Source organism: Mauremys reevesii, linkage group 3, assembly GCF_016161935.1.
Source record: "Mauremys reevesii isolate NIE-2019 linkage group 3, ASM1616193v1, whole genome shotgun sequence".
Taxonomy (NCBI): domain Eukaryota; kingdom Metazoa; phylum Chordata; order Testudines; family Geoemydidae; genus Mauremys; species Mauremys reevesii.
The window spans coordinates 107,637,121-107,663,324 of NC_052625.1; the positions used below are offsets into that span (position 1 = coordinate 107,637,121).

The 26,204-nt window shown below is 43.0% G+C and overlaps 1 protein-coding gene across 5 annotated transcripts in view; it reads left to right on the forward strand.

Annotated features, from left to right (window-relative positions):
* The window catches only part of MAP3K5 (mitogen-activated protein kinase kinase kinase 5), a 180,503-nt gene that overhangs the window by 52,535 nt on the left and 101,764 nt on the right, over positions 1-26,204 (forward strand). For all 5 annotated transcript variants that reach the window (XR_005597031.1, XM_039532599.1, XM_039532598.1 and 2 more), the window contains one exon: positions 23,710-23,849. Coding sequence is in view for 4 of the 5 variants with exons in the window: in XM_039532598.1 (XP_039388532.1) it covers positions 23,710-23,849 (140 nt within the window). In the remaining variant the exon portion in view is untranslated. The remainder of the gene's footprint in view (positions 1-23,709; positions 23,850-26,204) is intronic.

The following is a 26,204-nucleotide window of genomic DNA, read 5'->3' on the forward strand; positions in this document are numbered from 1 at the left end:
TTCTTCCAGAAAGCACTGTTATCTTATTGATTATTTATATTGTGGTAGGACCCACTGTGCTAAGTGCTGTGCAAACACAGAACAAAAAGACAGTCTCCAACAAGCTTACTATCCGGGTAAATCTTTACTAGCTCTCATTTCTGGGTTTGCAATAAACTTCGGACCAAAGAGGACAGCAAGCAAGAAGCTAAGCCAGCCCAATGAAAGATCAGCTCTGATGACCCTTGCTGGGCTTGGTCCAGTTAGATGCATGTGCTAGTCATCATTTCCATTTATTAATTTTAGCAATGACACTGCTTCGAAATTCAGAGCCCAGATCTCTGGACCAATGGTTGTCTGCCCCGGGAATACATTAGGCACAATAGCAATTGATGCATTGCTGATTTGTAAATTTGGGTATATGATAGTACTAGGTTATGAGTCTAAAGAAAGTCAGGCATATTGGGTTCATACTGTTCCTTTGGTCAGTCCTTTTTAATTCGAGGCTTGGGAAGTGTGTCCTGACATGCTGTGTTATTTATAGCTAGGGTGACCAGACAGCAAATGTCACAAATTGGGACAGGGGGTGGGAGGTAATAGGAGCCTATATAAGAAAAAGATCCCAAAATCGGGACTGTCCCTATAAAATCGGGACATCTGGTCACCCTATTTATAGCAGATTTGTTTTCCTTAGGGTAGAAAGTTTTAAAATGACAATTAGCAAGTTAAAATATTTAATAAACAAAAGTCTATATACAGTGCACTCAGAATGCTGCTACATCAATGGTTTTGATGAAGTCTGGGAAGAATTTTCCCACCAGTGTTCCAGCTGTCTCTTTGCTCACCACAAAAAATACAATTCCCTTATCTGTTCTCCCCACTGCATGAATGCCTCACATTTAAAACCATTTTTGGTAGCACTGGATTAGGAAATATTTGTCCCCTGGACTTCAGGGAATTGAGAAGTATTCTTCTGCGAGCTCCCTCTGCATGTCTGGATCAGAACTACCTCCTCTAATCTGCATCCTTTTCTCAAATGGCCCTGGTGCAAATGGGTTTGGGCCCCGAGTTCAAGAGACTTTATTCCCCTCCCCCTACCATCCCTCAAAACTTAGCAAATTCAATATTACTGAGTTTTTTGGGCACTTCCTCATTCCTGTGGGATTTTCCATAGGTACAGGAAGTATTTTAGCCTACATTTAGGTAGATAGGCAGCGGGGACATGATAGAGGTATATAAAATCATGAGTGATGTTGAGAAAGTGGATAAGGAAAAGTTATTTACTTATTCCCATAATACAAGAACTAGGGGTCACCAAATGAAATTAATAGGCAGCAGGTTTAAAAAAAAAAAAAAAAAGGAACTTCTTCACGCAGTCACACAGTCAACTTGGGGGAACCTGAGGAGGAGGTTGTGAAAGCTAGGACTATAACAATAAATAAAGGAAAAGGGGACTATTGGTGGTGCTGTCCATAAATGGCTATATTAGCCAGGATGGGGTAAGAATGGTGTCCTAGCCTCTGTGTGTCAGAGGGGATGGAGATGGATGGAGAGAGATCACTCACTTCATTGCCTGTGTTAGTCTCTCTCAGGGGCACCTGGCATTGGCCACTGTCGGTAGACAGATACTGGGCTAGATGGACCTTTGGTCTGACCCGGTACGGCCTTTCTTATGTTCTTATGTTCTTATGTAGCTATACTGGAGCAAACACCTACTGCAATGGTGCAACTTACTCTTTAAATCAGAGAGGTTACTCCTGTGCTTAAAGTTAAGCATGTGATTAAATGCTTTGATAGATTGGGGCCAGAGTGCTAAGTATCTTGCAGAATTGAGTCATAAAGGGGCAGTGGCGTGTGTGTGTGTGTATATATATATATATATATACACATACAGTATGTATAGTAAAAAGACAGAAACTTGCAGTTTGTGTAGAAGGTTCTGTTCCGTATGTTTTCAAGGAGGAATTTCTAATCTTTCATGCAGATAGCAGCAACCCCAGCCCTCATCGTGAGAGAACAGACAGAGTTCTCCCAGCTACTTTGGAACGCTTTTGCTGCCTTTCTGTTAAATAACTAACTAAATCACACTCACTGTGATACCAGCCCAGATTTTACAGGGTACAAATGTGCCAGTGCACTGTTGATATCCCTGAGTGCTGCTTTCCTATTCACTCCCTTTGGTCTGTGTTCTCTGATGCTAATGAGAGAGCATGAGGATTTTTCTTCCTTTTGTATCTAGTTCTATGCTCATGCAAGCGATTACCATGGCTACCTTTTCATCCTGTCGGGCTGGCAGGTTGTCTGTATTAGGACAGTTCTGTGTCTGACCTATTATAAGTGAGTTGTCCTTTAAGAATCAGGTCCCATGTTGCTGTTTCCCCTTAAAAAAAAATACTAAGGATAGGTAGGCTAGAGGTGACCTCCCCACTGAGACAGACACACAGATTTGCCCCTCTCTGAACAAAACCAAACTCGTACATGCTTTGGAACCATGGAGCTGTGCACAGAGCTGGCTTATCGTTGTTGGCCTCTGCCTTCCTCCTCTTTCTCCCTTATTGTAACAAGTGAATGTCATAAATGTGTCTTAATTTAGGCTGTAAGCATGGTACGGGAGCCATGTCTTCCCATGTAATTGTAAAATCTAGCACAGTGAATCTCCCAAACTGTGGGGTGCACCCTCTTGGGAGGATTCGGAGGAATGGGGAGAGGGCATGCAACAGGGGGCAGGGAGAGAGCGCCACACAGCCAAGCTCCGGCCCCAGCTGCAGCTCCACTCTGCCCCCGGCTCCATCTCCAGCCCAGTTCTGTCCTCATTCCCTCTCCGCCTACAGGCCAGCTCCCCCTCTAGCCCCAGCCCCTTCCTGAGCCAACTGTGCATTAATGGACAGATTCCATTACTAGTAAGGGGGGACACGACAGGAAAAGTTTGGGCACGACTGCCCAATAGGAAAAACAAAATTAGAGATGGACGTTCTCCTAACATCCTTCTTTAAGAAGGCCTGATGGTTTAATGGTCCGTACAGTAATTCAACATTTCACTGTCCAGGATGGAGGGTGGATAGTACATTTTCTTCCATGCCTCTGTCTGCACTCCATGTGCTAAGGTCTAGCCATTTGACCTTAATATTATGTATGTTCTTAGTAGTTGGGCAGACATTTTATCTGGATTATTTAAAGTTGCATTTGAAACAAAATCCAAAATGGTCACCTGCCATCCACAGAAGCCTGGATGAAAGCTGCTGGCCTGTGACATACACTGACTCTGGGTTCTAGGATGACTACTTTTATATATATATATATATATTTTTGATACTCTTCGGAACAGGAGGCCTGTTTCACTAGGATAAGTCCAGGTACAGTGGGCCTTAATGCATGTAGACTGCTTATAAATAAGTTACTTTTTTGATTACCGGAGGGCACTGGGACCAAGGCAGATGAAAGTTACTTGAGCTCTGAAGCAACCCATGGGGAATCCGTAAATATCGTCCCCTAAATTCCACCATCCAACTTCTAGAAACATTGCGCCTGACTACTGAAACCCCCAAGATGCCCTCTAGCTTTGCGTCTTCCTCTCTGAATCTGAAAGCACTGAAAAATCAGAGGAGAATCTGGCACCTAACCTTCTAGAAACAAAATGGTTCCTAAGCCTGATGGAATGCCGCAGATGGCTGTGCTGCAACGGGTTGGTGCAAATACTTTTGAAATTAAATCTGCAGTTTCCATCCTAAAGACCACCATGACTGAGATTCAGAGTGCGCTACAAGCTCGACCCAGCCAGATGGGTGAAGCAGAACACAGAATTTCTGGAGTGGAAGATGATTTCAGAGAGAACAAATTATAGTTATGAAGAACTGTAATGATATCAAGACTATTAAGTCCAAGTTAATTGATCTAGAAAGCCACTCAAGACAATGGAACATCAGAATTGTGAGTGTCCCTAAGTGACTAGAGAAAGATAAACCCTCTAAATTTGACCCTAAACTGCTAACAAAGTTGTTGCATATGCCGATAGATTTTTGTTTTGATATAGACTCGGTACACTGGGCCCTTGCCCCCATGCTGGCTCTAGGAGATTGGCCTAGAGTATTGATTGTGAAGTTCCTGAAGTTTACCACTAAGGAGTTTATACTGTAGAAATCCAGAGAAATCATTCCTTTTTCTGACCCCATGCTGTTACCCTCCCATGCTGGGAATTTCCTTCCTGCTCTGTAGAATGTGTACTGGGAAGCGACACCTTACCGCTGAAGAATTATATCTTTTGCTGCTTAGATATGCTAGAACTGTATGCGGCTCAGGAAAATTTACAATTTCTCATTTATTCACAAAGCGACTTTATATTTTATCCAGTATATTTGAACCATGATGGTGCTGATAATTAAATGTCTCCCTGAATATAAAGGGTTTTAATAACTGAATTAAGAGGAAAAAAATATATAGTCAATGTGATGGGTTAGATCACAGAACCCCCCTTGGGAGCTGCCACCTGATGTGCCAACTACTTCTACCCCTGCCTTCCCTGCCAGCTCAGGGCTCCAGCACCCTGTCTTGCTGAGCCAGACACTCCTGTCTGCTCCAACAAAAACCCAAGGTCTGAATTACTTGCCCCAAAGCTGCAGGTTTACCTGAAAGCAGCTAACAGAAGTGTTCTTGTCTTTAACACTCAAATGCCCAACTCCCAATGGGGTCTACACCCAAATAAATATGTTTTACCCTGTATCAAGCTTATGCTGGGTAAACTCATAAATTGTTCGCCTTTTATAACACTGATAGAGAGATATGCACAGCTGTTTGCTCCCCCAGGTATTAACACATACTCTGGGTCAATTAATAAGTAAAAAGTGATTTTATTAAATACGGAAAGTAGGATTTAAGTGGTTCCACGTAGTAACAGACAGAACAAAATAAGTCACCAAGAAAAATAAAATAAAACGCGCAAATCTATGTCTAATCAAACTGAATACAGATAATCTCACCATCAGAGATGCTTCAGTAAGTTTTTTCCTCAGGCTGGACCCTTTCCAGGCCTGGGCACAATTCTTTCCCCTGGTACAGCTCTTGTGCCAGCTCAGGTGGTAGCTAGGGAATTCTTCATGATGGCTCCTCCTGCTTTGTTCTGTTCCATCCATTTATATAATCTTTTGCATAAGGCGGGAACCCTTTGTCCCTCTCTGGGTTCCCACCTCCTCCTTCTCAGTGGAAAGACACCAGGTTAAAGATGGATTCCAGTTCAGGTGACATGATCACATGTCACTGCAAGACTTCATTGCCCACTTGCCAGCACACACGTATACAGGAAGACTTACAGGTAAAACAGAGCCATCTGCAGTCAATTGTCCTGGTGTATGGGAGTCATCGAGATTCCAAACCACCATTAATGGCCCACACTTTGCATAATTACAATAGGACCTCAGAGTTATATTTCATATTTCTAGTTTCAGATACAAGAGTGGTACATTTATACAGATAGGATGATCACACTTAGTAGATTATAAGCTTTGTAATGATACCTTACAAGAAACCCTTTGCATGAAGCATATTCCAGTTACATTATATTCACTCATTAGCATATTTTTATAAAATCATATACGTGACAGTCAATGCTTAAAAAAGGGAATGTTGACATTGCCATGACAGAACTTGAAGCTTATAAACTGAATAGTGATTGCATAGGCCTCTCTGTTTCTAGTTGCTTTTATTCTAAAATGAGGGGCGTTGCTATACTAATACAGAAGTTGAATTAATATTCTGAGCACAAGGCTGACAGGCAGATTTACTTTTCTCCAAGCTGAAATCGGCAATTCTATAATCATCTTTGCCGATCTCTATGGGCCAAATCAGGATGCTCCTAAATTTTTTCATAATTTTTTTTTGAGTATAAACAACATGGGCCACCATCCTATTATAGCTGGAGACTTTAATGAAACTCTAGACCCAGTTCTTGATAAATCTCCTCCAGCTCTATATAAAAACACTAATACTCATTAGTAAGGTTACGATTCTGTCATGGAAGTCACAGATACCATAACTTTCTGAGACTTCCAGGGCTACTTCTGGGGCAGGGCTGGAGCATCTGTCAGCCCTGGGGATGCTGGAGCAGTGGCCACTGGAACAGTGGTCACCCCCCAGGGGCTGCTGGAACAGCTGATGGGCAGCCAGCTCTGGGGACCCCCAGAACAACGGCTGAGTTTGGGCCAGCCCCCCTGGATCTGGAGCAGCGGCGGGGCTGGAGCAGCTGCAAGCCCCAGCAGCACTCTGTTTGTCCCTCCTCCCTGCTTCCAGGGTATTTTTAGTAAAAATCAGGGACAGGTCACGGGTTTCTGTGAATTTTTGTTTATTGCCCGTGACCTGCCTAGGACTTTTACTAAAAATACCCATGACAGAATTGTAGCCTTACTCATCAGGTACTTCATACATACACAGGTGATTTAGGCTTGTAAAATATATGGGGATTGAGTAATCCCATGACCAGAGACTGTAGTTTTTTTCTGCAGCTCATTCATCATATTCAAGATTGGACCATTTCTTACTGTCACAAGGTTTGATCCAACACTGATTGTGGCATTGGCGGTATTGTTATATCTGGCCATACTCCTATAAATATGTCCTTTAGGCCTCCAGGGTATGTCCCCGCTACTAAAATGTGGAGATTCAATACCTTTCTGTTGTTTGATGTCTCACTTGTTAACTCTATCTAGCAGGAGTTAGAACTTTTCTTAGAAACAAATGTCTCCACTGCTTCATTAGCTGCCACACTTTGGGAAGCCTTTAAAGCCTTCATCAGAGGCCATATAATCTCTTATCACCTTTAAAAAGAAACTGAGAGAACACAGAATTGATACCCTTGTTAAGGAAATTAAGGCCTTTGATGCAGAGTAGGCTTCTGTCCCCTCTCCAGAGCATTTTAGAACCCTCATCAATCTAAGATATGAAATCAATAAACTTCTGACCCGAAAGGCTGAGTTTGTTTTATTCTGTAACATGCGGATTGAGGGCTAGTATAACAAAGACATGGCTAGATCATTGAATGGTGGAACTGTGTGTGTGTGTGTGAGAGAGAGACACACACACACACACACACACAAAGCAGGAGAAAACACCAGAAAGGAGGGACAGAAAAGCCAAAGACACATTTCAGAATAAGCCTTGAGACAAACAGAGAGAGAGAGAGAGAGAGATTTTGGGCTAAGTGCTGACTGGAAAAAAGACATGGAATGGTCAGAAAAGATACTGTCTCATTATTTGATTCCTGCTATGATCGGGGAAAGAGCTTTGTACATTCTTTGTAAATAAATAGGATTGCCTCAGAGAAATACTTGACTCGATCATCAGTTTCTCCTCTGACCTGGAACAGCCTGCAAGACCCTGAATTTTTGGTTAACCACCTGGGTCAAAGGAGCAACATTAGCATATATCTCTCTATGCTTTGCAGTCCAGCTTTTAGTACTTTAGTGAGTACTTGTGTTTCACTCCATAAAGCATGGCTTATAGTTAGGGCCCTACCAAATTCACGACTGTGAAAAATGCATCATGGACTGTGAAATCTGGTCTCTCCCCATGAAGTCTGGCTATTGTAGGGAGGTCATGGTATTACCACCCTTACTTCTGCACTGCCTTCAGAGCTGAGCTCCCCACCAGCAGCCATTGCTCTCTGGTCACTCAGCTCTGAAGGCAGCAGTGCAGAAGTAGGGGTGGTATGGCATAGTATTGCCATCCTTATTTCTGTGCTGCTGCTGGCAGTGATGCTGCCTTCAGAGCTGAGCCCAGCTAGCAGCTGCCGCTCTCCAGCTGCTGTGCTCTGAAGGCACTGCTGCTGCCAGCTTCAGCCCAGAAGTAAGGGTTGTAATACCGTGACACCCCCCGCCCATACAATAGCCCTGCAACCCGCCCTCTCCATGACACCATTTTAGGTTGGGACCCCCACGGTTACAGCACTGTGAAATTTCAGATTTAAATATCTGAAACTGTGAAATTTAAGATTTTTTTAAATCCTATGACTGAAATTTACCAAAATGGACCATGAATTTGATAGGGCCCTACTTATAGTGCCATGAGGCCCTTTCCCTTCTCTCCACTACATTTAAAAAGACAGAGGTGAAATCTTAGCTGCATTGAAATCAAGGGGACTTTTGCCATTGACCTCACTGGGGCCAGGATTTCACCAGGAGAGTCTCATCTTTTATGCTGTGTAGCCCTTCCAAGAACTCATTCATTTTTTTCTCCTCAGTCTCTTCTGGATGTCGTTTATGCTCCTATGTTTCTGTTTCTCAGGTTATTCCAGACTGGAGGAGAAATTGATGATGGAGTCAGGTATTTCTTTAGCGCAGTTCTGTTTGTTTACAAAGAATGTAGGAAGTAATGTTTCCCTGAACACAGCAGGAATCAGATTGCTCCAGGCCACTTAACTGGATAACCTGCAAGGAACTGATTTGCACCAATGTTTCTAAGGAGCATCATGATACCTACTGGGAAAGACTGGCATGCAAGTCTGTTAATAATTGTTTGCATAAGATCTTGTGTTGAGACAGCACTGCAGGCACCATACAGGTTATACTGAGTGTTTAATCACTATTATTGATTTCTGCTTCAGGTGTGGCTGTTTAAACTGTAGTCAGCACTGGGACTGATAAAACCACTGCCAGGTTTGTTTGTTTGTTTTTTAACACATTTAAAAAAAAAAGATAGTGTGGACCATATTAGACTAGGTAGCAGATTCACCTGACTATGATATAGCCATGGTCGTGTGTAGAATGGGCTTCCATCTTGAATGGCTCCTTGCAAGTCATCTTCCTTTGGCAAGAGTCAGTATGGGAGGATTTAGGCTTCTTACATCCTTCAGAATTGCATCTTCTAACCTCATTCGTGGTCAGCCTTGTACTCTGCTTCCTTCAACCTCAGTTCTGTAAACCTTCTATAAAAGCATACCCACTTCTGCATGCTGGGCATGACCCCACCACTGCATTTTCCTTGTTCTCAACTGGTGAAAGACCACAACTTTCTGGGATCGTCTAAGTATCTCCTAGTTTGTGACAAAATCAAAGCAATGGATATTAAGATTACACTAACTTTTGACATGGAAAATGGTTTAGTTTCCTCTCCTCAGCTGTTTTAACAGGTAGATTTCTGTTCCATATAAAAGTGTCATCATTATCGCCTTGAACACTGACATCTTAGTTGTCTCACACATATCCTGCTGTCCAAACAGAGGCCTTTGAAGACACTAAAATGCTATTGATGCAGGACTGATCTCTTGTGTGATTCTTCAGATATTGGACCCCCTGCTGTCAATCAGCTACTCAGATAGATACAACTATTCACCTGTTCAGTTACTGGGCTAGATAAATGTATTATTTTCTTGCCCTTCCTTTCTGTTCCCACCTATTTTTGGTCACACTTGTTGCATCTTCTTAAACTGACTGTAAACTCTTCAGGTGAGGGACTGTGTCTTATCCTATGTTTGTACAGTGTCTAGGACAATGAAGCCCTGATCCCAATTGGGGACCCTATGCAACATCAGAATGTAAATAACAATAGGTTATGGAAAGTTTGTGCCAATTCTTGCTATGATCATCAACATACCGTTAGCTGATACATATAAGTTTAACAATGTACTGTGCTTTCCCCACAATTCTGTTCTCTCATACTAAGTATACTGCAAAACGGAAGTCAGCTTTGGCACTAGCTAATGGAGAACTTGTCAAAGCCAAGATACATTTGTTCTATGTCCTAGTAGTAGTACAGGTACCTTCATGGGCAACTGGTTTAGAATGTTCTAGCTAAAGGAGAGATAAGAAAAGTACAGAACAAAATGACAACTAAGGAACTGTTGTAAGCTGGTGGATTGGATTTTAATGCCATATAGAGAGTTTTGTACAATGTAAAACCATACTATAAATATAGCTAGTTTAAATGCATATTTTCGAAGCACACATTCTGTGTAAGAGATGAGATAACAGTTGCTTCCCAGAAGGAGGGTATGTATGTCTCCTTTTTGTATTGTACTGCTTTGTGTTTGAACAATAAATCTGGCTACATTCAGTTATTTGGTCTCTTGAACATTTTTAAGAACAAACTGCAAGTGCAGTCTAACAATTGGCTACACCTTTTTGTTAGTAATACCAATGTATCTCAATATGCTTGGAAACATGAAACATGACTTTTTCAGGTTATTGTGCATATTAAGGAAGTAGAGTATTTTTTAAGGATGTTTTAACAGTGTAATATCCACTATGGGTGGCTAAAATAATCAGAAACATCAGAAATTTGATTTTTTTGGTAGCACCATAAATGTATTTTTCACACAAATAGAAGACTGTGGCCAAATTTTTTAAAATTCAAAGCTTAAATCCATATGCAGGCACCTACATACGTGGTCTGATTTTCAACATGCTGAGCACTGAACAGTTCCTGTTGGAGTCAAAATCAGGTAATTTATTTAGGTGCCTAAATATGGATTTAAGCACTTAACTTTAGACACCTGACTTTTGGGGGTGGTTTTTGTTTTTTTAAATCTTGGCCTATGTCAGGGGTGGGCAAACTTTTTGGGCCAAGGGCCACATCTGGGTGGGAAAATTGTATGCAGGGCCGGGGCAGGGGGTTGGGGTGTGGGAGGGGGTGTGGGAGGGGGTGTGGTGTGCAGGAAGGGGCTCAGGGCAAGGGATTGGGGCAGAGGAGGGGTGCAGGTGTATGAGGCGGCTCAGGGAAGGGGGTTGGTATGGGAGGGGTGCGAACTGCAGGAGGGGGCTCAGGGCAGGGGGTTGGGGTGCAAGAGAGGTGCAGGGTGCGGCAGGGGGCTCAGGGCAGGGCGTTGGGGTGCAGGAGGGGTGTGAGGTACAGGCAGGGGGCTTAGGGCAGGGAGTTGGGGGGCAGGGTGCAGGCAGGGTTTGGGCTCAGGCCCAGCACCGCTTACCTAAAGTGGCTCCGGGGTGGCAGTGGCGCGCCCCGGGATCAAAGCAGGCTCCCTGCCTGCGTGCCCTGGCCCCGGCCTCACGCCACTCCAGGAAGCACTGTGGTCCCTGGGAGGAGAGAGGGCTCCGTGTGCGTTGCCCTTGCTGCGCCTCCAGGTACCTCCCCCAAAGCTCCCATTGGCCACATTTCCCTGTTCCCAGCCAATGGGAGCTGCAGGTGGCAGTGTCTGGCAGCAAGGGCAACGCGCGGAGCCCTCTGCTCCCCCACCCGGAAGCCGCAGGGAAGTGGTGCTGGCCACTTCTGAGAGCAGCGTGGGGCCCATGGGGCCATGGGTGGCAATCCCGTGGGCCGTAGTTTGCCCACCCTGGCCTATGTCCTTGCCCTGAAGAGCTCATCCACTAAACTAAGATATGACATCCATAGGACATGAAAAAGCACTGGAGGGTTAGAAGGAGAGTTTATAGCCCAGAGATGTATGCATTTCTGTGCTGGTTGAAATGATTCCTTTATGTATTGGGTCAAATGTGGTCTTCAGCTACTACCAGAGTTAGAAGCAATCAGAGTCACATTACCTGAGTTAGAGCTCCTGGAGAAGCAGCGCTGTTCAGATGCAGTCCCTTACTGAGCTCATGGACAGCTGTTGTGCTTACACTATGCTTAGGAATGCATTTGTGTAGAAGATTCCTTGCAACTTCTCTCCCACTACTGCGCACACGCACAAGTTTGGGGGAAATGTTGCTCATGGTTTTGTAAAGCACTTAGAAAGCCTTTGGGGTTAAAGGCAGGATGTGATGTAAAATGATACTGGTATGTATAATAAATATGTTGCAAACAGGTTTTCAAGTTTCCATGTTGCTTTTCTTCTGGCTACTATGGACCCTAATTTACTGATCTGTCCACTTAGTGCTTGCCAATTTTCATATTTGTAGTTCATTGAGTTTCTTCAACCGTAATCTTCAGGGCATTTTTGTATAGGTTGATTATTGCACATAGGAAAATAGCTCTTCAAAACCAAAACCAAACAAAAAAAACCAACCTAATCAGTTCTCCAGATCTGTAATCTGATGGGTTTGGTTACTTTGTTCCTGTCGCTGTCCAGTAGTGACAATTTTTGTAGCTAATCTTTGTAACTGCTTCTGTGCACTCATCCAGTGTTGCTTTTAATTTGGATGAATGAAAGCTTTGTAAATATCTGCTTAAGGGATGTATTTCTGTTCCGCAGCACTAGAGGGAATGAGCCAGCAACAAAAACAGCTTCTCTGTTTTAGAAGGAACTGTTTCTTTGGCTAATGTAAATGATTTTCTCATAAGTATCATGATCGAATCACTGCCAGACACATACAGATATGGAGATGTTGAAGTACACATAGGACACTTTAATTTCCTCCAGCCCCAGAAGATTTCTCAATAACAAATTTCATTGCATGTTGAAACCTCTGAAGTTATAAAACCTAAAATGAGGGGCACAGTTGGGCACCCAAACAAATATTGTCACGTATCCTCCTTCTTACTGTAGATATCTTTATATCTAATGAGCTTGATGTCATCCTATTTAATCCCTGAACAAAGAGACCTATATAAGCAAAAAAGAAAAAAACCCACTCTTACTCTGTATAAAAGCGAAGTAGTGTTCTGGTATTCCATTAGTTTCCACTGCTGACTTTTCTCTTGTCCTAGCTGAGTAATTAGAGCGTGGTGAATGAAACACAACAGTCATGTGTTTAGCACAAGATAAATTCAGAAAATAATCTGGGCACATAGATGTATTCATTGCAGATTTATTTTTAATTTCACTCCTGAAGTATACTGCTTATAGCCAAAAGATGTGTGTATGTATAACAGAATATAACGTTACCCTGCAGCATTTGTTTAGTAACTTGGATGGGTTCTTCCTTGTACTATTGTATTTAAAAAAATGAGTGGGAGATGAACTTTGGTCAATTTGCATTTCGTTATTCACTTTCTCAGCAGTTAGAGGCACTGATTATAGCCAAAGGCAAACAGCACTACACACAGTAATGGGAGTTCACCCTTCCTAGTGAACTATTTTATCATACATAAAAAATTTGCAATCTTTTAGAGCTTTAGATATGTAATTCAGGTGTACACCTCATTAGAGACCAACCTTTGTATGCTTTTCTAGACAGAACTTCACTGATTTTAATACGAATTTTACCCAAGGAGGCTATGCAGGATTAGTACCTAAACCTTCCAATATTATGGGATCAAATATTCTCGCCCTTCAGAAATTGCTGAAATGTGCATTTGCAGAGAATACAGCTAAAGGCCCCCCTTGAACCGTACCAGTAAATCTTAAGGGTATGTTAAAGGGAGCAGGAATAAACATAATTGCCCTTCTCTTGTCCTCAGTGAAAGGAGTTACTGGAGTGGGAAATGAAGCTGACTGCTTTGTGCTCTGTAACAGGCACTCTGCAGTCTCCTCTAAGTAGCCCTACTTTTTCTGTCTGACCTTCTGTAACATGTAGGAATCGGCAGAATATGGGTCCCTCCCTAGTGCGCTGTTCAAAGATAGCAGAGAACAGTCTGCAAAACTTTACTGACATCTTGGACTTGAGCCAGTTGATGACCAGATGTCCCAGTCCTTGGCTAATCTCCTAGAATACCTGGGGTTGTAGGCTCCACTTCCCTGGAAGTAGGGGGGTCCCGCTGAGCCAATATGCCATGGTTTTCTCCTGGTCCTGTGGTAGACGATTCTGAGGCAGGCAAGGTGAGACTCTGACTAAGAACTGGGCAGAGGGCTTCTGCAGGAGCTGAGGGCTGCCAGTGCCCCCTGCTCATGTACACCACTGCATACCATTTGTCTCACTGATCTGACACAGTACACTGACCTTGCAACATTTCTCAGGGAGGAAGGGCCACACAGATTGCCTGTAATTCCAGCACATTGATGCTAGTTTCCCAGGGCAACCGGAGCCAGGTGCCCAGCACTGCCTGCGTAAATAGCAACATTCTGTACTTGCTCTTTGAGTGCTGGTCCCTAAGTGTATTCCACTGTGGGTGTCCATGTGCTCCATGGGCCCAGCGTCAGAGAATTCTTACAAGCAATGTCCATTGGTCCACACGTGCACCCTTGCCCTCTTTGTGCTTCCAACTGAGGGCATAAAGGGCAGAGTGGACCGACTGCCTTTCTAGTTCTTAATGCTGCATGGCCTGGGTTAGAACTTCCAGTGTCGGGAGCTGCTACTGATTCATTATTCTTTGATATGTAAATGTTTCAAAGATTGCCTGTAGTGTATCTTGTAAATAGTTTTAATGGCTTTTAGTACGTTTTTAAGCAAAGTTTTTGTGGTTAAATAGATTCCCTGTCCCGAGGGAACTGCCTCACCCCAATGCTCAGTAACGGATACTGGACTGTTCCGAGAACTGGGCTTCAAAAACTATTTCCTGTCCATGCTCCTCACTCAGTGACAACTATTAACGCTACCTGTACTGTCACAGGGATGCACATCTTATGGCTAGGTGCATTATCTGCTGCTTTCACCCTGCTGGAGCTCCGGATCAAAAGTGACTCACGGAGAAGGCCCTGAGACCGCAGTTGGATCCAAGCTAAGGGACCCTCCTGTACATTGGTTTGATTTGACATGGAGTGCACTTCCCACCATTAGGTTTGACTCTGATATGAGGGAATCCTTATCCACACACCCTATTTCGGGATCTCCCTAGAGGAGATCTTGGAACCAGGACCCAAAACACAAACTCTTGGATATCCTGCAACCTACCAGATCCAGTTGAATAGCACTTCTGCTATTGTGGAGCCTACTAGAGCAGTCTGGCATATAGCCGCCACATGAACCCCACTCTCAACTCCTACCTCACTAGTAGTTCAAGCTGCCGCAGAGAGATCTAGACAGCAACATCTTAAGTCCACTCATTCTGCCAAGGAGGCTAGACAGCTAAACTTAATGTGAAGACCTTTCTTCCCAACTACTAGCCTTCAGTTTAGAAATATCAAGTGCTGTTGGCTAAGTATGACTACCTGAACTATTCCAAGTTCACAGACTTTATAGATAAATTACCACAGCAAGACAGAGCACAATTCCAGGCTCTTATTGAAAAAGGTAAGCTGGTGGCCAGAACCATACTTCAATAAGCAGTTGATGTGGTGGACCCATCATCAAGATCAGTGGCAATAGCCATTTTGATACACCGCGAGTCATGGATACGTGCTTCAGGATTTCCCAGGGAGGTCCAGAACACTGCGGAGGACTTCCCCTTCGATGAAGCCCATCTTTTCAATGAAAAGACAGATGAGTCCTTAGACACTCCCACACTGCCTAGGACAATATATAACTGCTCTGAAGAGGAAATCTCACAGGCAGCCCTACAAACCTAGTCTGGTGACTCACAGTTTTATCATCATCAAACTTATGGTCCACCTTGTAAGAGACAAAGGGTGCAAAATCTCATTTCCCTTCACCTCCTGTATCAACAATGCCATCTCAACCTCATTCCCTAGCTAAAAGATATTTTTTACAGGAGTTTAAGAGCTGAAAACCACCAGTGATGTCACCACTGTTTGATTCCCACATATTCTTTGGGGCTCATCTAGCACTCTTTTTTTGGCAACTGGAGTGTAATAACAATGGACAAGTAGATATTTGACGTTCTCCATTTTGGCTCTGCATTTGAGTTTACCTCCCTACCCTCTCCAAAACCCCAATCCCTGTCCCTTCTGTGGCCTCAGTCACAGCAAGAGCTTATCTATCAGGGGACAGGTTTTACTCCAGGAAAAACCTGATAGACCAGGTTATGTGCAACTCTGGTGCACCAGTCATGACTCGTGTTTTTCTCCTGGGGTACATGACTTCATGCCCTTATGTTATCCCCTTCACCAGATGCCGCCTTCATTGGCAATGGTCGTGGCTCCAAATAGTGTATTCACCAAACAAACACAGCATGAATACCATGGTAACAATTCCTGCCAGGGTATTGTCATCACTAATATGGTGGAAAGATCCCTATCCTGTCTGTAGCTTACCTTCCAGGAACTCAAACTGTGTTGGCAGACACCCTCAACAGACGTTTTGCTATTGATCACGAGTGGGAATTTCACAATTCAGTAGTGAACAGTATTTTTGCTCAATGAGGAACCATCATCTGGGATCTGTTTGCCTCCCAAACAAACAGGAAATGCAATATATTTTCTTTCCTGGGTGCTGGCTGGTGAGTCTTGCCCACATGCTCAGGGTTTAACTGATCGCCATATTTGGGGTCGGGAAGAAATTTTCCTCCAGGGCAGATTGGCAGAGGCCCTGGAGGTTTTTCGCCTTCCTCTGCAGCATGGGGCGCGGGTCACTTTCTGGAGGATTCTCTGCAGCTTGAGGTCTTCAAACCGCAATTTGGGGACTTCGATAACTCAGACATAGGCTAGGGGTTTGTTATAGAAGTGGATGGGTGGGATTCTGTGGCCTGCATTGTGCAGGAGGTCAGACTAGATGATCATAATGGTCCCTTCTGACCTTAAAGTCTATGAGTCTATGAGTCTATATACTGTTCCAGAGGATCCCTAGGCAGGTTATCTTAGCTATGCCTTTCTTACCTTGGGTCTTACAGGAAATTCAAGAGGGCAGGGCAAAAGTCATCCTTATCACCCCCAATTGGCTCAGATAATTTTGGTTCCCAGGTCTACTACCAATATCATCTCATTCGCCCATCAGCATTCAGTCTTTTCTCGATCTCTTGACCCAGGAGAATGGCAGGATCAAAAATCTCAAGCCTAAAGCAATCTCAGGATTTGGTTTTTGGAAGGGTGTCAAGCCTAGAATGTTCCTGCTTTGAAGCCTTACAAACCATTCTTAATATCGGAAAAGATTCTACCAGGAAATGTGACTTTGCCAAGTTTAAGTGTTTCTTCATCTGGGCACAGCAGAAACATGTATTTCCAGAGTCAACAGATATCCCCCTCATTTTTGAGTATTTTCTCTCTCTCAAAACAATTGGTGTCTCCGTCAGTTCTGTATGAGTCCACCTGGAGGTAATCTGTGTGTGTGTCCTCTGCAATCAGATGGTTATTCAGTTTTCACTCCCCTGCTGACTTGCAGATTCTTGAAAGGTCTAATCAGAACCTTTTTGCCAGTAAGGAAACCAACTTCTCACGGGGACTTGAACCTTGTATTTTCGGCACTCACTAAGCCCCCTTCAAACCACTAGCTACATGTTCTGTATCTCACCTGTTAATGAAAGTTGAATTCCTTTTAGCCATCACCTCAGCCAGAAGGGTAAGTGAACTTGGAGCCCTAGTGGCAGATATGCCATACACCATAGTCCATAAGGACAAAGTCTTGTTATGACTATATCCAAAAGTCACCCCTAAGGTGGTTTCAGAATTTCACATAAACCAGGCAATTGACTTCTCTGTGTTTTTTTTCTGAAACCCCATGCATATAAAGAGGAGAGGAGACTTCATTCTCTTGTCCAATCGGAAAATCACCTAGACTGTTGCTTGCCACTGCAGAACGAGTCTGAGGTTGAGCTACAGATCCTAGAAGATCTTTAAAGGGATCTCAGGCTGTTTCCTACATGGCTACCAGTTGTCACAACTTCCTTCCCTTCATGGGGTAAGGGAGCACTCTACAGTGGCACAAGTGTCCTCAGTGGCATTTCTTCAAGAAGTCAAGAAGTTGACATTTTGCAGGGCAGCTACATAGAGTTTGAGCCACATGTTTTCAAGACATTATGCTCTGGTCAGAGACTCCTTTTCTGATGCATCCTTTGGTTCTTCAAACATCTTTGGCATCTGTATCCTCGTTCCCTTCTCCTACTTGAGTACTGCATGTTAGTCACCCACAGTAGAATGCACATAGGGACCAGCACTCAAAGAAGAGGAGAAAGTTACTTACCTTTATAATAACTGGAGGTTCTTTGAGCTGTGTGTTCCCTATCTGTATTTCACTAGCTGCCCCCCTTCCCCTCTGCTTCAGATCATACCTGGATTTGCAGTAGAGAAGGAGTTGAAGAGATGGTCAGTCTCCTCCACCCTTTACACCCTCTTTTAGAAGCACAAGAAGATCAAGGGCACATATACAGACCAGCAGACACTGCTTGCAAGAATTCTTTGATTCCAGTCTCATGGAGCGCAAGTGCACCCACAATGGAATACAGATAGAGATTGCACATCTTGAAGAACCTCGAGTTACTATTAGGTAAATAACTTTCTCTTCTGAAGGTACAATTATTCAGTTGATAGTATTTATAGTGTAAGCATTTTTTGCCCAGTAACACTGATAGTCTTGTCCCCCCCACTTCATTTCTTTTTACTGGTGCCTGTTTTTACTCTGCTAACTAGCAAAAAATAATATTTAGCTTTTGCATGGCACTTTTACCTGTTGATCTGACAATGCTTTACAAAAGAAGGTAGTATCATTCCCGGTTTTTAAAGAAGGTTATCAATGACCTGTAGCCAGATCAATTTTTTTTTATCCAGAGAATGAAATTCAGCCTTTTGAACAAAGCCCCAGTGGTCTGGCTTTGTGTGAGGGATAGCATTTGCCCTTTTCTCCCACAGCTAGTTGGCAGACTATGGGGTTGCAGTGCACATCCTCCACTGCACTTTCTCCACCCCCACATGTTACCCACGCCTGTCCCCAAACTCAATCTGTCCACTAGCCTATTTGGGGCCAGAGCAGATTCTTTCCCTTTGCAGTACACAGGATGTACAGAAACCTCCTGAGTGGTTTGCCAGCCATGGCACCAACAAGAGCACAGGAGTGATTATTCCCCTCTATTCGGCCCTGGTGAGGCCACATCTGGAGTATTGTGTCCAGTTTGGGGCCCCCCAATACGGAAAGGATGTGTACAAATTGGAGAGAGTCCATCGGAGGGCAACAAAAATGATTAGGGGGCTGGGGCACATGACTTATGAGGAGAGGCTGAGGGAACTTTGATTGTTTAGTCTGCAGAAGAGAAGCGTGAGGGGGGATTTGATAGCAGCCTTCAACTACTTGAAGGGGGGTTCCAAAGAGGATGGAGCTCGGCTGTTCTCAGTGGTGGCAGAGGAGCAATGGTCTCAAGTTGCAGTGGGGGAGGTCTAGGTTGGATATTAGGAAAATCTATTTCACTAGGAGGGTGATGAAGCACTGGAATGGGTTACCTAGGGAGGTGGTGGAATTTTTAAGGCATGGCTTGACAAAGCCCTGGCTGGGATGATTTATCTGGGGTTGTGGCCCCCATTCCACAAGCACTTACACTTACACAAGTGCTTTACTTCATAGAATCATAGAATTTCAGGGTTGGAAGGGACCTCAGGAGGTCATCTAGTCCAACCCCCTGCTCAAAGCAGGACCAAACCCAACTAAATCATCCCATCCACTTTGTTCATGTGAGCAGAGTTCTGCATGCACAGACCTGTTGGCTGGGTCAAGGTCTATGTTTACATTGTAATTTGTGTTGGGGTACCTAGGGATTTGGGATTCCTCCCTCGTCTTATATAAATCAAAATAAATATATATCACTTTGTCTCTCTTGTCTTTTACTTTCTTCTGCGCTGAATTTTAAAGGTAGATTGTGCTGTAGAATTTAAAATGCAGAGATTGTGGGTTTATCTTTTATCATGCAATGAGACTGATTTATCTGGGGTTGGTCCTGCTTTGAGCAGGGGGTTGGGCTAGATGATCTTCTGAGGTCTCTTCCAACACTAATCTTCTATGATTCTTCTATGAACCTATAGGACTTAGATGTTGAGAAGGCTTTGTCTTCTGTTCAATTCACAGGTGAATTTCACCCATATATTATGGTTTCTCTCCCCTTAAAGGGGAAGTGTGAATATTTTGATATATGAACCGAAAGGCCGTTTTACTTCACTGCAGATCTGTAAATATTACAGTAACCTTTGCTGAAATGCTGCTTTATAACTTGTAAAGCAATACTTTCCAGGGTGTTCCCTTCCTATCCTCACCAGACAAGATGATAATTACAGATGCCTCCTTCTTAGGCTATGGGCCCACATGGACAGCCATATGGCACAGAGCACTTGGATGCCTTGAGAGACTAGGATGCGCATGAATCTTTTGGAACTTTGGGCAGTCCAAGAGGCTTGCAGAGCCTTTCGGTCATTCATTCATCCAATTTCACCATGTCCTCATAATGTCAAACTACATGACAACCATCTTTTACATCAATAAACAGCAGAGGGGCAGGAAACTCTGAGGTTGGCCACGTAGAATTTCCAGGTAATTCTACGTGGCCAAACTCAGAGTTTCCTGCCCCTCTGCTCCCTCCCATGGCTTCTTAATGGACAGAAACAACCACATTTTCATGTTCTCTGTATGTATAAATATCTCCTGTCTGTGCGTTCCATTTTATGCATCCGAAGAAGTGAGCTGTAGCTCACAAAAGCTCATGCTGAAATAAATTTGTTAGTCTCTAAGGTGCCACAAGTACTCCTGTTCTTTTTGAGGAAGAAGACACTGAGCGGGAGTGCACTTGGCCATGTGACACCAAGAGTGAGGCGGCAGCGTGGGGGCAGTGCAAGGAAAAAGCTTTAGATCCCCTGCAGCAAAACATTGCCAAAGGTTGGGGCTTTTCTCTGCTCCTTGCTCAAAGGGCTGCAGGAAATGGATTCTCTCCTGAGGGAGGTTTGTTGATGCTAGAAGATAATATTGATACTCTCAGATGGCAGGGATAACATGCTCATAAAATGCTATCTGTTTCGCTCATAAATTGCTGCTATGCAAAATGATAAGCAAGATGAGTTAAATCGCTAATGGGCTGAGTTCTTATACACTGTGTTTCCCACGATAGTGAGAACATGAGATTTCAGCAGTGCTCGCAAAGGATGAGCTCAAATATCTTCCATATTTTTTGTCTGGTTTCAGCCTGCATGCTTTGAAATTATTTTTGTTTTTTCTTATTTTATATTATTTCTGTTACTCTTTTTTTTCCATAAGAGTTTCAAAACCATCTTGTAAAATTCAAGACTTAAACATAATGGAAAGTTGCTCAAATTCCCCTTTTAGCACCATGACAAGAAAAGTATACCATAGCTTAAAATTGCTCAAGATAAACTCACGTTGTCACAGTTCAGAGCAACTCCACCTGTATTTCCTCTCCGTGGTCCATCGAGGACACCCACTTTTAGGCTTCTGGCTCCCAGTCATCACCTCTCTTGTGTGGAGATGCACGTCTCACCCTCCTTACCAGGTTTTTTTTCCATGGTGCACAGTTCCACTGCAAGCCAGACAGCCTAGACCGGTCAGCAGCTGTGCTTTGCTCACTCTCCAGAAGTTATAAACAGCGTAATTGCCTGCAATTATAAGGTACACACAGCTCTTTCTAAGCAACCTCTTGTATTCTTTAGGTGAAAGCATCACAGAGAAAACACATTAAAAACAATAAAAGAAACTACATGCCTGCTGAAAAGCTTACCAGAGTTCATCCCCAACTCCAGCAGGAGCTCCGATAGGAGTTAATCCTTCAAACCCATCCATGTGTTTTTCTGTGATGACAAGTTCACAGCCTCAGCTCAGAATTAGCACACAGACTGCTCAGATCAGCCTTTTTCTTTATAAGCCTTTGATTTCCTCCACCCATGGGGAACAGCTAATCATCAGATAGTGGTTCTCTCCTCAGGGCATAGCTTCAAATGGTTGGGTTTTTTGAATAACCAGTGTAGGGCCCTTGTATTCACCTTCCCCATGATATTTCCCAGGAATTCCATTTGACGTTTTGTTCCAAAAGGTCATTCTTGTCTGACACATTGTTCAGTGTAGTCCTTTGATCATCCTGGCCCACAATAATACATAACCTTTGCATTGAATACAATAGATTCCAAAGATCCTTAACTTAATGCAGTAAAGTTTTTCAAAGGTATTGCAAGAAATTGCCATACAGTCGCAGACATGAGTAACAATAGTTTAAAAAAATACTGTAAAAGGAGAACTTGCTGCTGTGGTTTTTTTTGTTTGTTTGTTTTGTTTTTGTTTTTTTTAAGAAGCATAATCACACAGAGATAAAGTACAGTGGCATTGTCATAATACTTATTCGGCTCTTGTTACACTTTCCCCTCTCTCTCCTACTCTCTTCTTCCCGCCCCACCCCTTTCCCATTTAATGTTATAGTACATATTTCTGTGTGCAAGAGAGGGAGAGAGTGAGAAGTAATATTTGGGTATTACATTTCTGTTCCTCTTTGCTGTAATAGACTATAATTCAAAGAAAATGTAAATGGATAGAGAATTGCTTTCAGTCCCATTCACTCAAAGAAAACAAAACATTTGAAGCTTCTAAAAGAGAACCTCTCCCAGGTAATCATGGAGGTTGAAAGGAAAGCAGATTCTTTATAACAACCAATGGTCTACATAACCCATTTGACTCTTTCTTTTTTTCTTTAAAATCCGTATATTTTGGCTGACTGGAGATGGAAGTGAGGTGGGTGCAAGAGACAGATGGTGTGTGCGTGAGAAGCAGAGATGAGTCAGTTCTCTTAATGTAGTACATTTTTTGACTCCTCAAGGGTTTTGCAGGAGAAGAGAGTTACTGGATTTAATAAACATCCTCATAAATGTGAGCTGCAATTAATGAATTTCGTAGTTGATTTTTGTTTGGTTGTGGCATTGCTATAAGTTTGGGAAAGTGAAGCTGGGGATGCATCAGCTTAGGCACTTAATTTATTTGTGTGCGCTTGATTTGGGTGTACAGGTGCCTGGAAGGACTGTGGCCCCCATTCCACAAGCACTTACACATGTGCTTTACTTCATAGAATCATAGAATCTCAGGGTTGGAAGGGACCTCAGGAGGTCATCTAGTCCAACCCCCTGCTCAAAGCAGGACCAAACCCAACTAAATCATGCCATCCACTTTGTTCATGTGAGCAGAGTTCTGCATGCACAGACCTGTTGGCTGGGTCAAGGTCTATGTTTACATTGTAATTTGTGTTGGGGTACCTAGGGATTTGGGATTCCTCCCTCTTCTTATATAAATCAAAATAAATATATATCACTTTGTCTCTCTTGTCTTTTACTTTCTTCTGCACTGAATTTTAAAGGTAGATTGTTCTGTAGAATTTAAAATGCAGAGATTGTGGGTTTATCTTTTATCATGCAATGAGACTGATACAGTGCAATTTTTTTGTACATCTTTCCCAGAGTAAATACATTTTGAGTATTTATATGTACAAGTTAAAATCTCATTATTTTTTTCCACAATCATAAATCATCATGTATAGCAGGGGTAGGCAGCCTATGGCATGCGTGCCAAAGGCAGCACATGAACTGATTTTCAGTGGCACTCACACTGCGCGGGTCCTGGCCCCTGGTTTGGGGGGGCTCTGCATTTTAATTTAATTTTAAATGAAGCTTCTTAAACATTTTAAAAACCTTATTTACTTTACATACAACAATAGTTTAGTTATATATTATAGACTTGTAGAAAGAGACCTTCTAAAAACGTTAACATGTATTACTGGCTCGTGAAACCTTAAATTAGAGTGAAGAAATGAAGACTCGGCACACCACTTCTGAAAGGTTGCCAACCCCTGATGTACAGATAGGCAAATAGATCATGTGCTCGTGCAAGGCTCAAAATGAGCTTTTCTGTTATCTCCTGTTCAGTGACATTCTATCCTTTTCTAGTTAGTGAAATGAAGTTCTGCTTTCTTTAAAAAAAAAATGCTGTAAAGAGAAACCACTTCCTGCTGGTTATGTACTGAAAATTCAGCTGTGATAACTAAAAAGGGGGAAACCCTCCTGTTCTTTATTTCCGTCTTTAAAATGCAGACTCTGTCAAACAACAACTGGTGGAGGAGAAGAGCTTAGGTACTCCCCTTTTGGAACTGTATGACTTACCGTTATTCTGTTATTGCTTTTTGCAGATATTGCAGTGGTGGAGATGAGTGACGCTTTCCGTCAGCCTTCCTTGTTCTACCACCTGGGAGTCAGAGAGAGCTTCAGTATGGCCAACAACATTATCCTCTACTGTGATACAAATGCAGACTCTCTGCAGTCGTTGAAGGTAACTGAAGAAAATGTTTCACACTTGCCTATCTCAAAACATAGACTCAGATTACTAATGATAATGCAGAGACCATTCAAGGGTTCTGAAAAGCGCTACACGAATGATTAGAAGTTTGGAAATCTTGTTTGGAAAACAGTGACACGCTGAAGAAGCTCAGTCTGTTTAGATTATCCAAGAAAAGATTAGGAGGTGACTTGATCGTGGTCTGCAAGTACCTACATGGGGAAGAGATTTCTAATAGTTAGTTACTCTTTAATCTAGTAGAAAAATGCATAACAATATCCAAAGATTGGAAGCTAAAGCTAGACGAATTCAGACTAAAAATAAAGAGCAGATTTTTAACAGTAAGAGTAATTAACCAATGGAGCAATTTTATCTAGTAGTGTGGTAGATTCTCCATCACTTGGAGTCATTAAATCAACGTGGGATGTCCTTTTAAAAAGAGATGCTCTAGATTAGCGGTTTGATGCAGGGATTACTGGGTGAGGTTCCTATGGCCTGTATTTTGCAGGAAGTCAGACTGGGTGATCACAGTGGTCCCTTCTGGTCTTAAAGTGTATGAACCTATGAAGCACATCCTGATTTCCATGTTATATCTTGCCAAATGCAGAGTGCAATCATGTGCACTTGCCTTGTAGATTAAGGAAAACAGCCAATTAAAAAAGTAAAATAGCCTTGAGAGTGCAGTGAGTGTGTCCACTCTGTAGTAGGAAGTCTGGAAACAACATGGCAGCTGCCACCACACAAGTTCTTATAAATGTAAAGATGCAATGTACAGAAAACAAAGGCGTTACTACCATTACGTCACATGATACATCACCGATAAGTCTGATGCAGAGCCGTTTGGGCAGAGAGTGAATCTCTAAAAATTGCCCAAAGGCTAATTTAAAAATGGAAATTTAGATTAGTACCTGGCTTTGCAGGCTTGCAGAAGCCTCGGACCCAAATCAGAGGTCATAAGAAAGGGGGTGTAAATTAAACCTTGGTAAGCAGGCCTATGGAAGTCTAAGATGGGGCAATTTGCATGCTGCTGAGCCAGGTGAAAAAGTAAATCACAACAGTACAGATTTACCTCTGGACTTGGACCCTGTGATCAAAGGAAGGTTCCTTCCAATGGCCCTTGTTCAGAAAGGAAACTTCCAGGCCATGCACAGTCATTGGAGACCTCTTAGTGCGTGTCATGTTAACTAGAATTGAGACTTGTAGTGTAAAACCACTATGACATAGTGATATAGTGAAGTCTGATTGGATATAATGTCTGAAGCTTGTAGCACTGGACATTACTTGCTATTTGTTACTCTTTCATATCAAGGACTAATAGTTTTCGCTATGTGATGGGACACCAACTGCTCCCATCCTCTTTGCTTTGCACAAACAGCTCAGAGACTGTCTCTCATGTAGACATTGTGCGTTATTTACAGTATTTTGCTCCAGCACCTTTTACCTACTAGTGCAGTCACAGTATTTACCATGGCCTCTAGTTTTACTACCCCTTCTCCAAAGGTCGGGGGAGAAAAGATGTCTCCTCCCAGAGAACTTCCCTTTTTGTCAGGCCCTATTAGCCTTTCTCGCTCTTCTGCTTCTCCCCACTTGCACTTCCTTCCTGTGCTCTTTTCTCCAGTCTCCTTGTTTATGAGCTCATTAGCTACCCAGCCCCAATCTGATATGTAATCAGGAACTCCTCTCCTTAATCAGGTCCTGCTCGGGGACCTGATTGGTTAAACAGTGACCAGAGGTGTTGGTTCAGTTGTTGATTCTCAGCATTCTGTCACAGCCTCTAAGGCAAAAATTCCAATAGAGGATGTCAGAGGAAAATGTTCCATATAATGCAGGAATATTTTTCCTACCTTTTGTCAAAAAAAAACCCAACACAAATAAAAATCAACAGCAGCAACACAAACAACCAGCAGTGTTTTTCTTTTGCAGCTTTGCAAGACATACAAGTAATAAGTAAAAGCTTGAGGGAAATCCAGTTAAATAAAAAACAAACCTAACACTTTATTTGTAGTGCTGTTGGCCAGCACTGGAGATTGAACCCAGGAACTTCTACAGCTGAAGACATGAGTCTGTATGGTTTCAACTAAAAAACAAGTGTTTGAGCTGAGAGCCATAACAGACTCCTATTCTATGTAAACGGGGCACGCTGGGTTACACTGTTGTTAGTGGACAGTTTTGCTAATTAATAGTTCATAACAGTCCATGACAGAGCTGACTTACAGGTGTACATCCTGTTCACATTTCCACACCGTATGCACATTTCTGATGGCTCCCCTATGCTCCAGCTTAGTATCCTGATGCATAAGCAAGAGAGGAGGGGTGTGGTGTGGTTGGAGAGTGAGACTGACTGTAGAA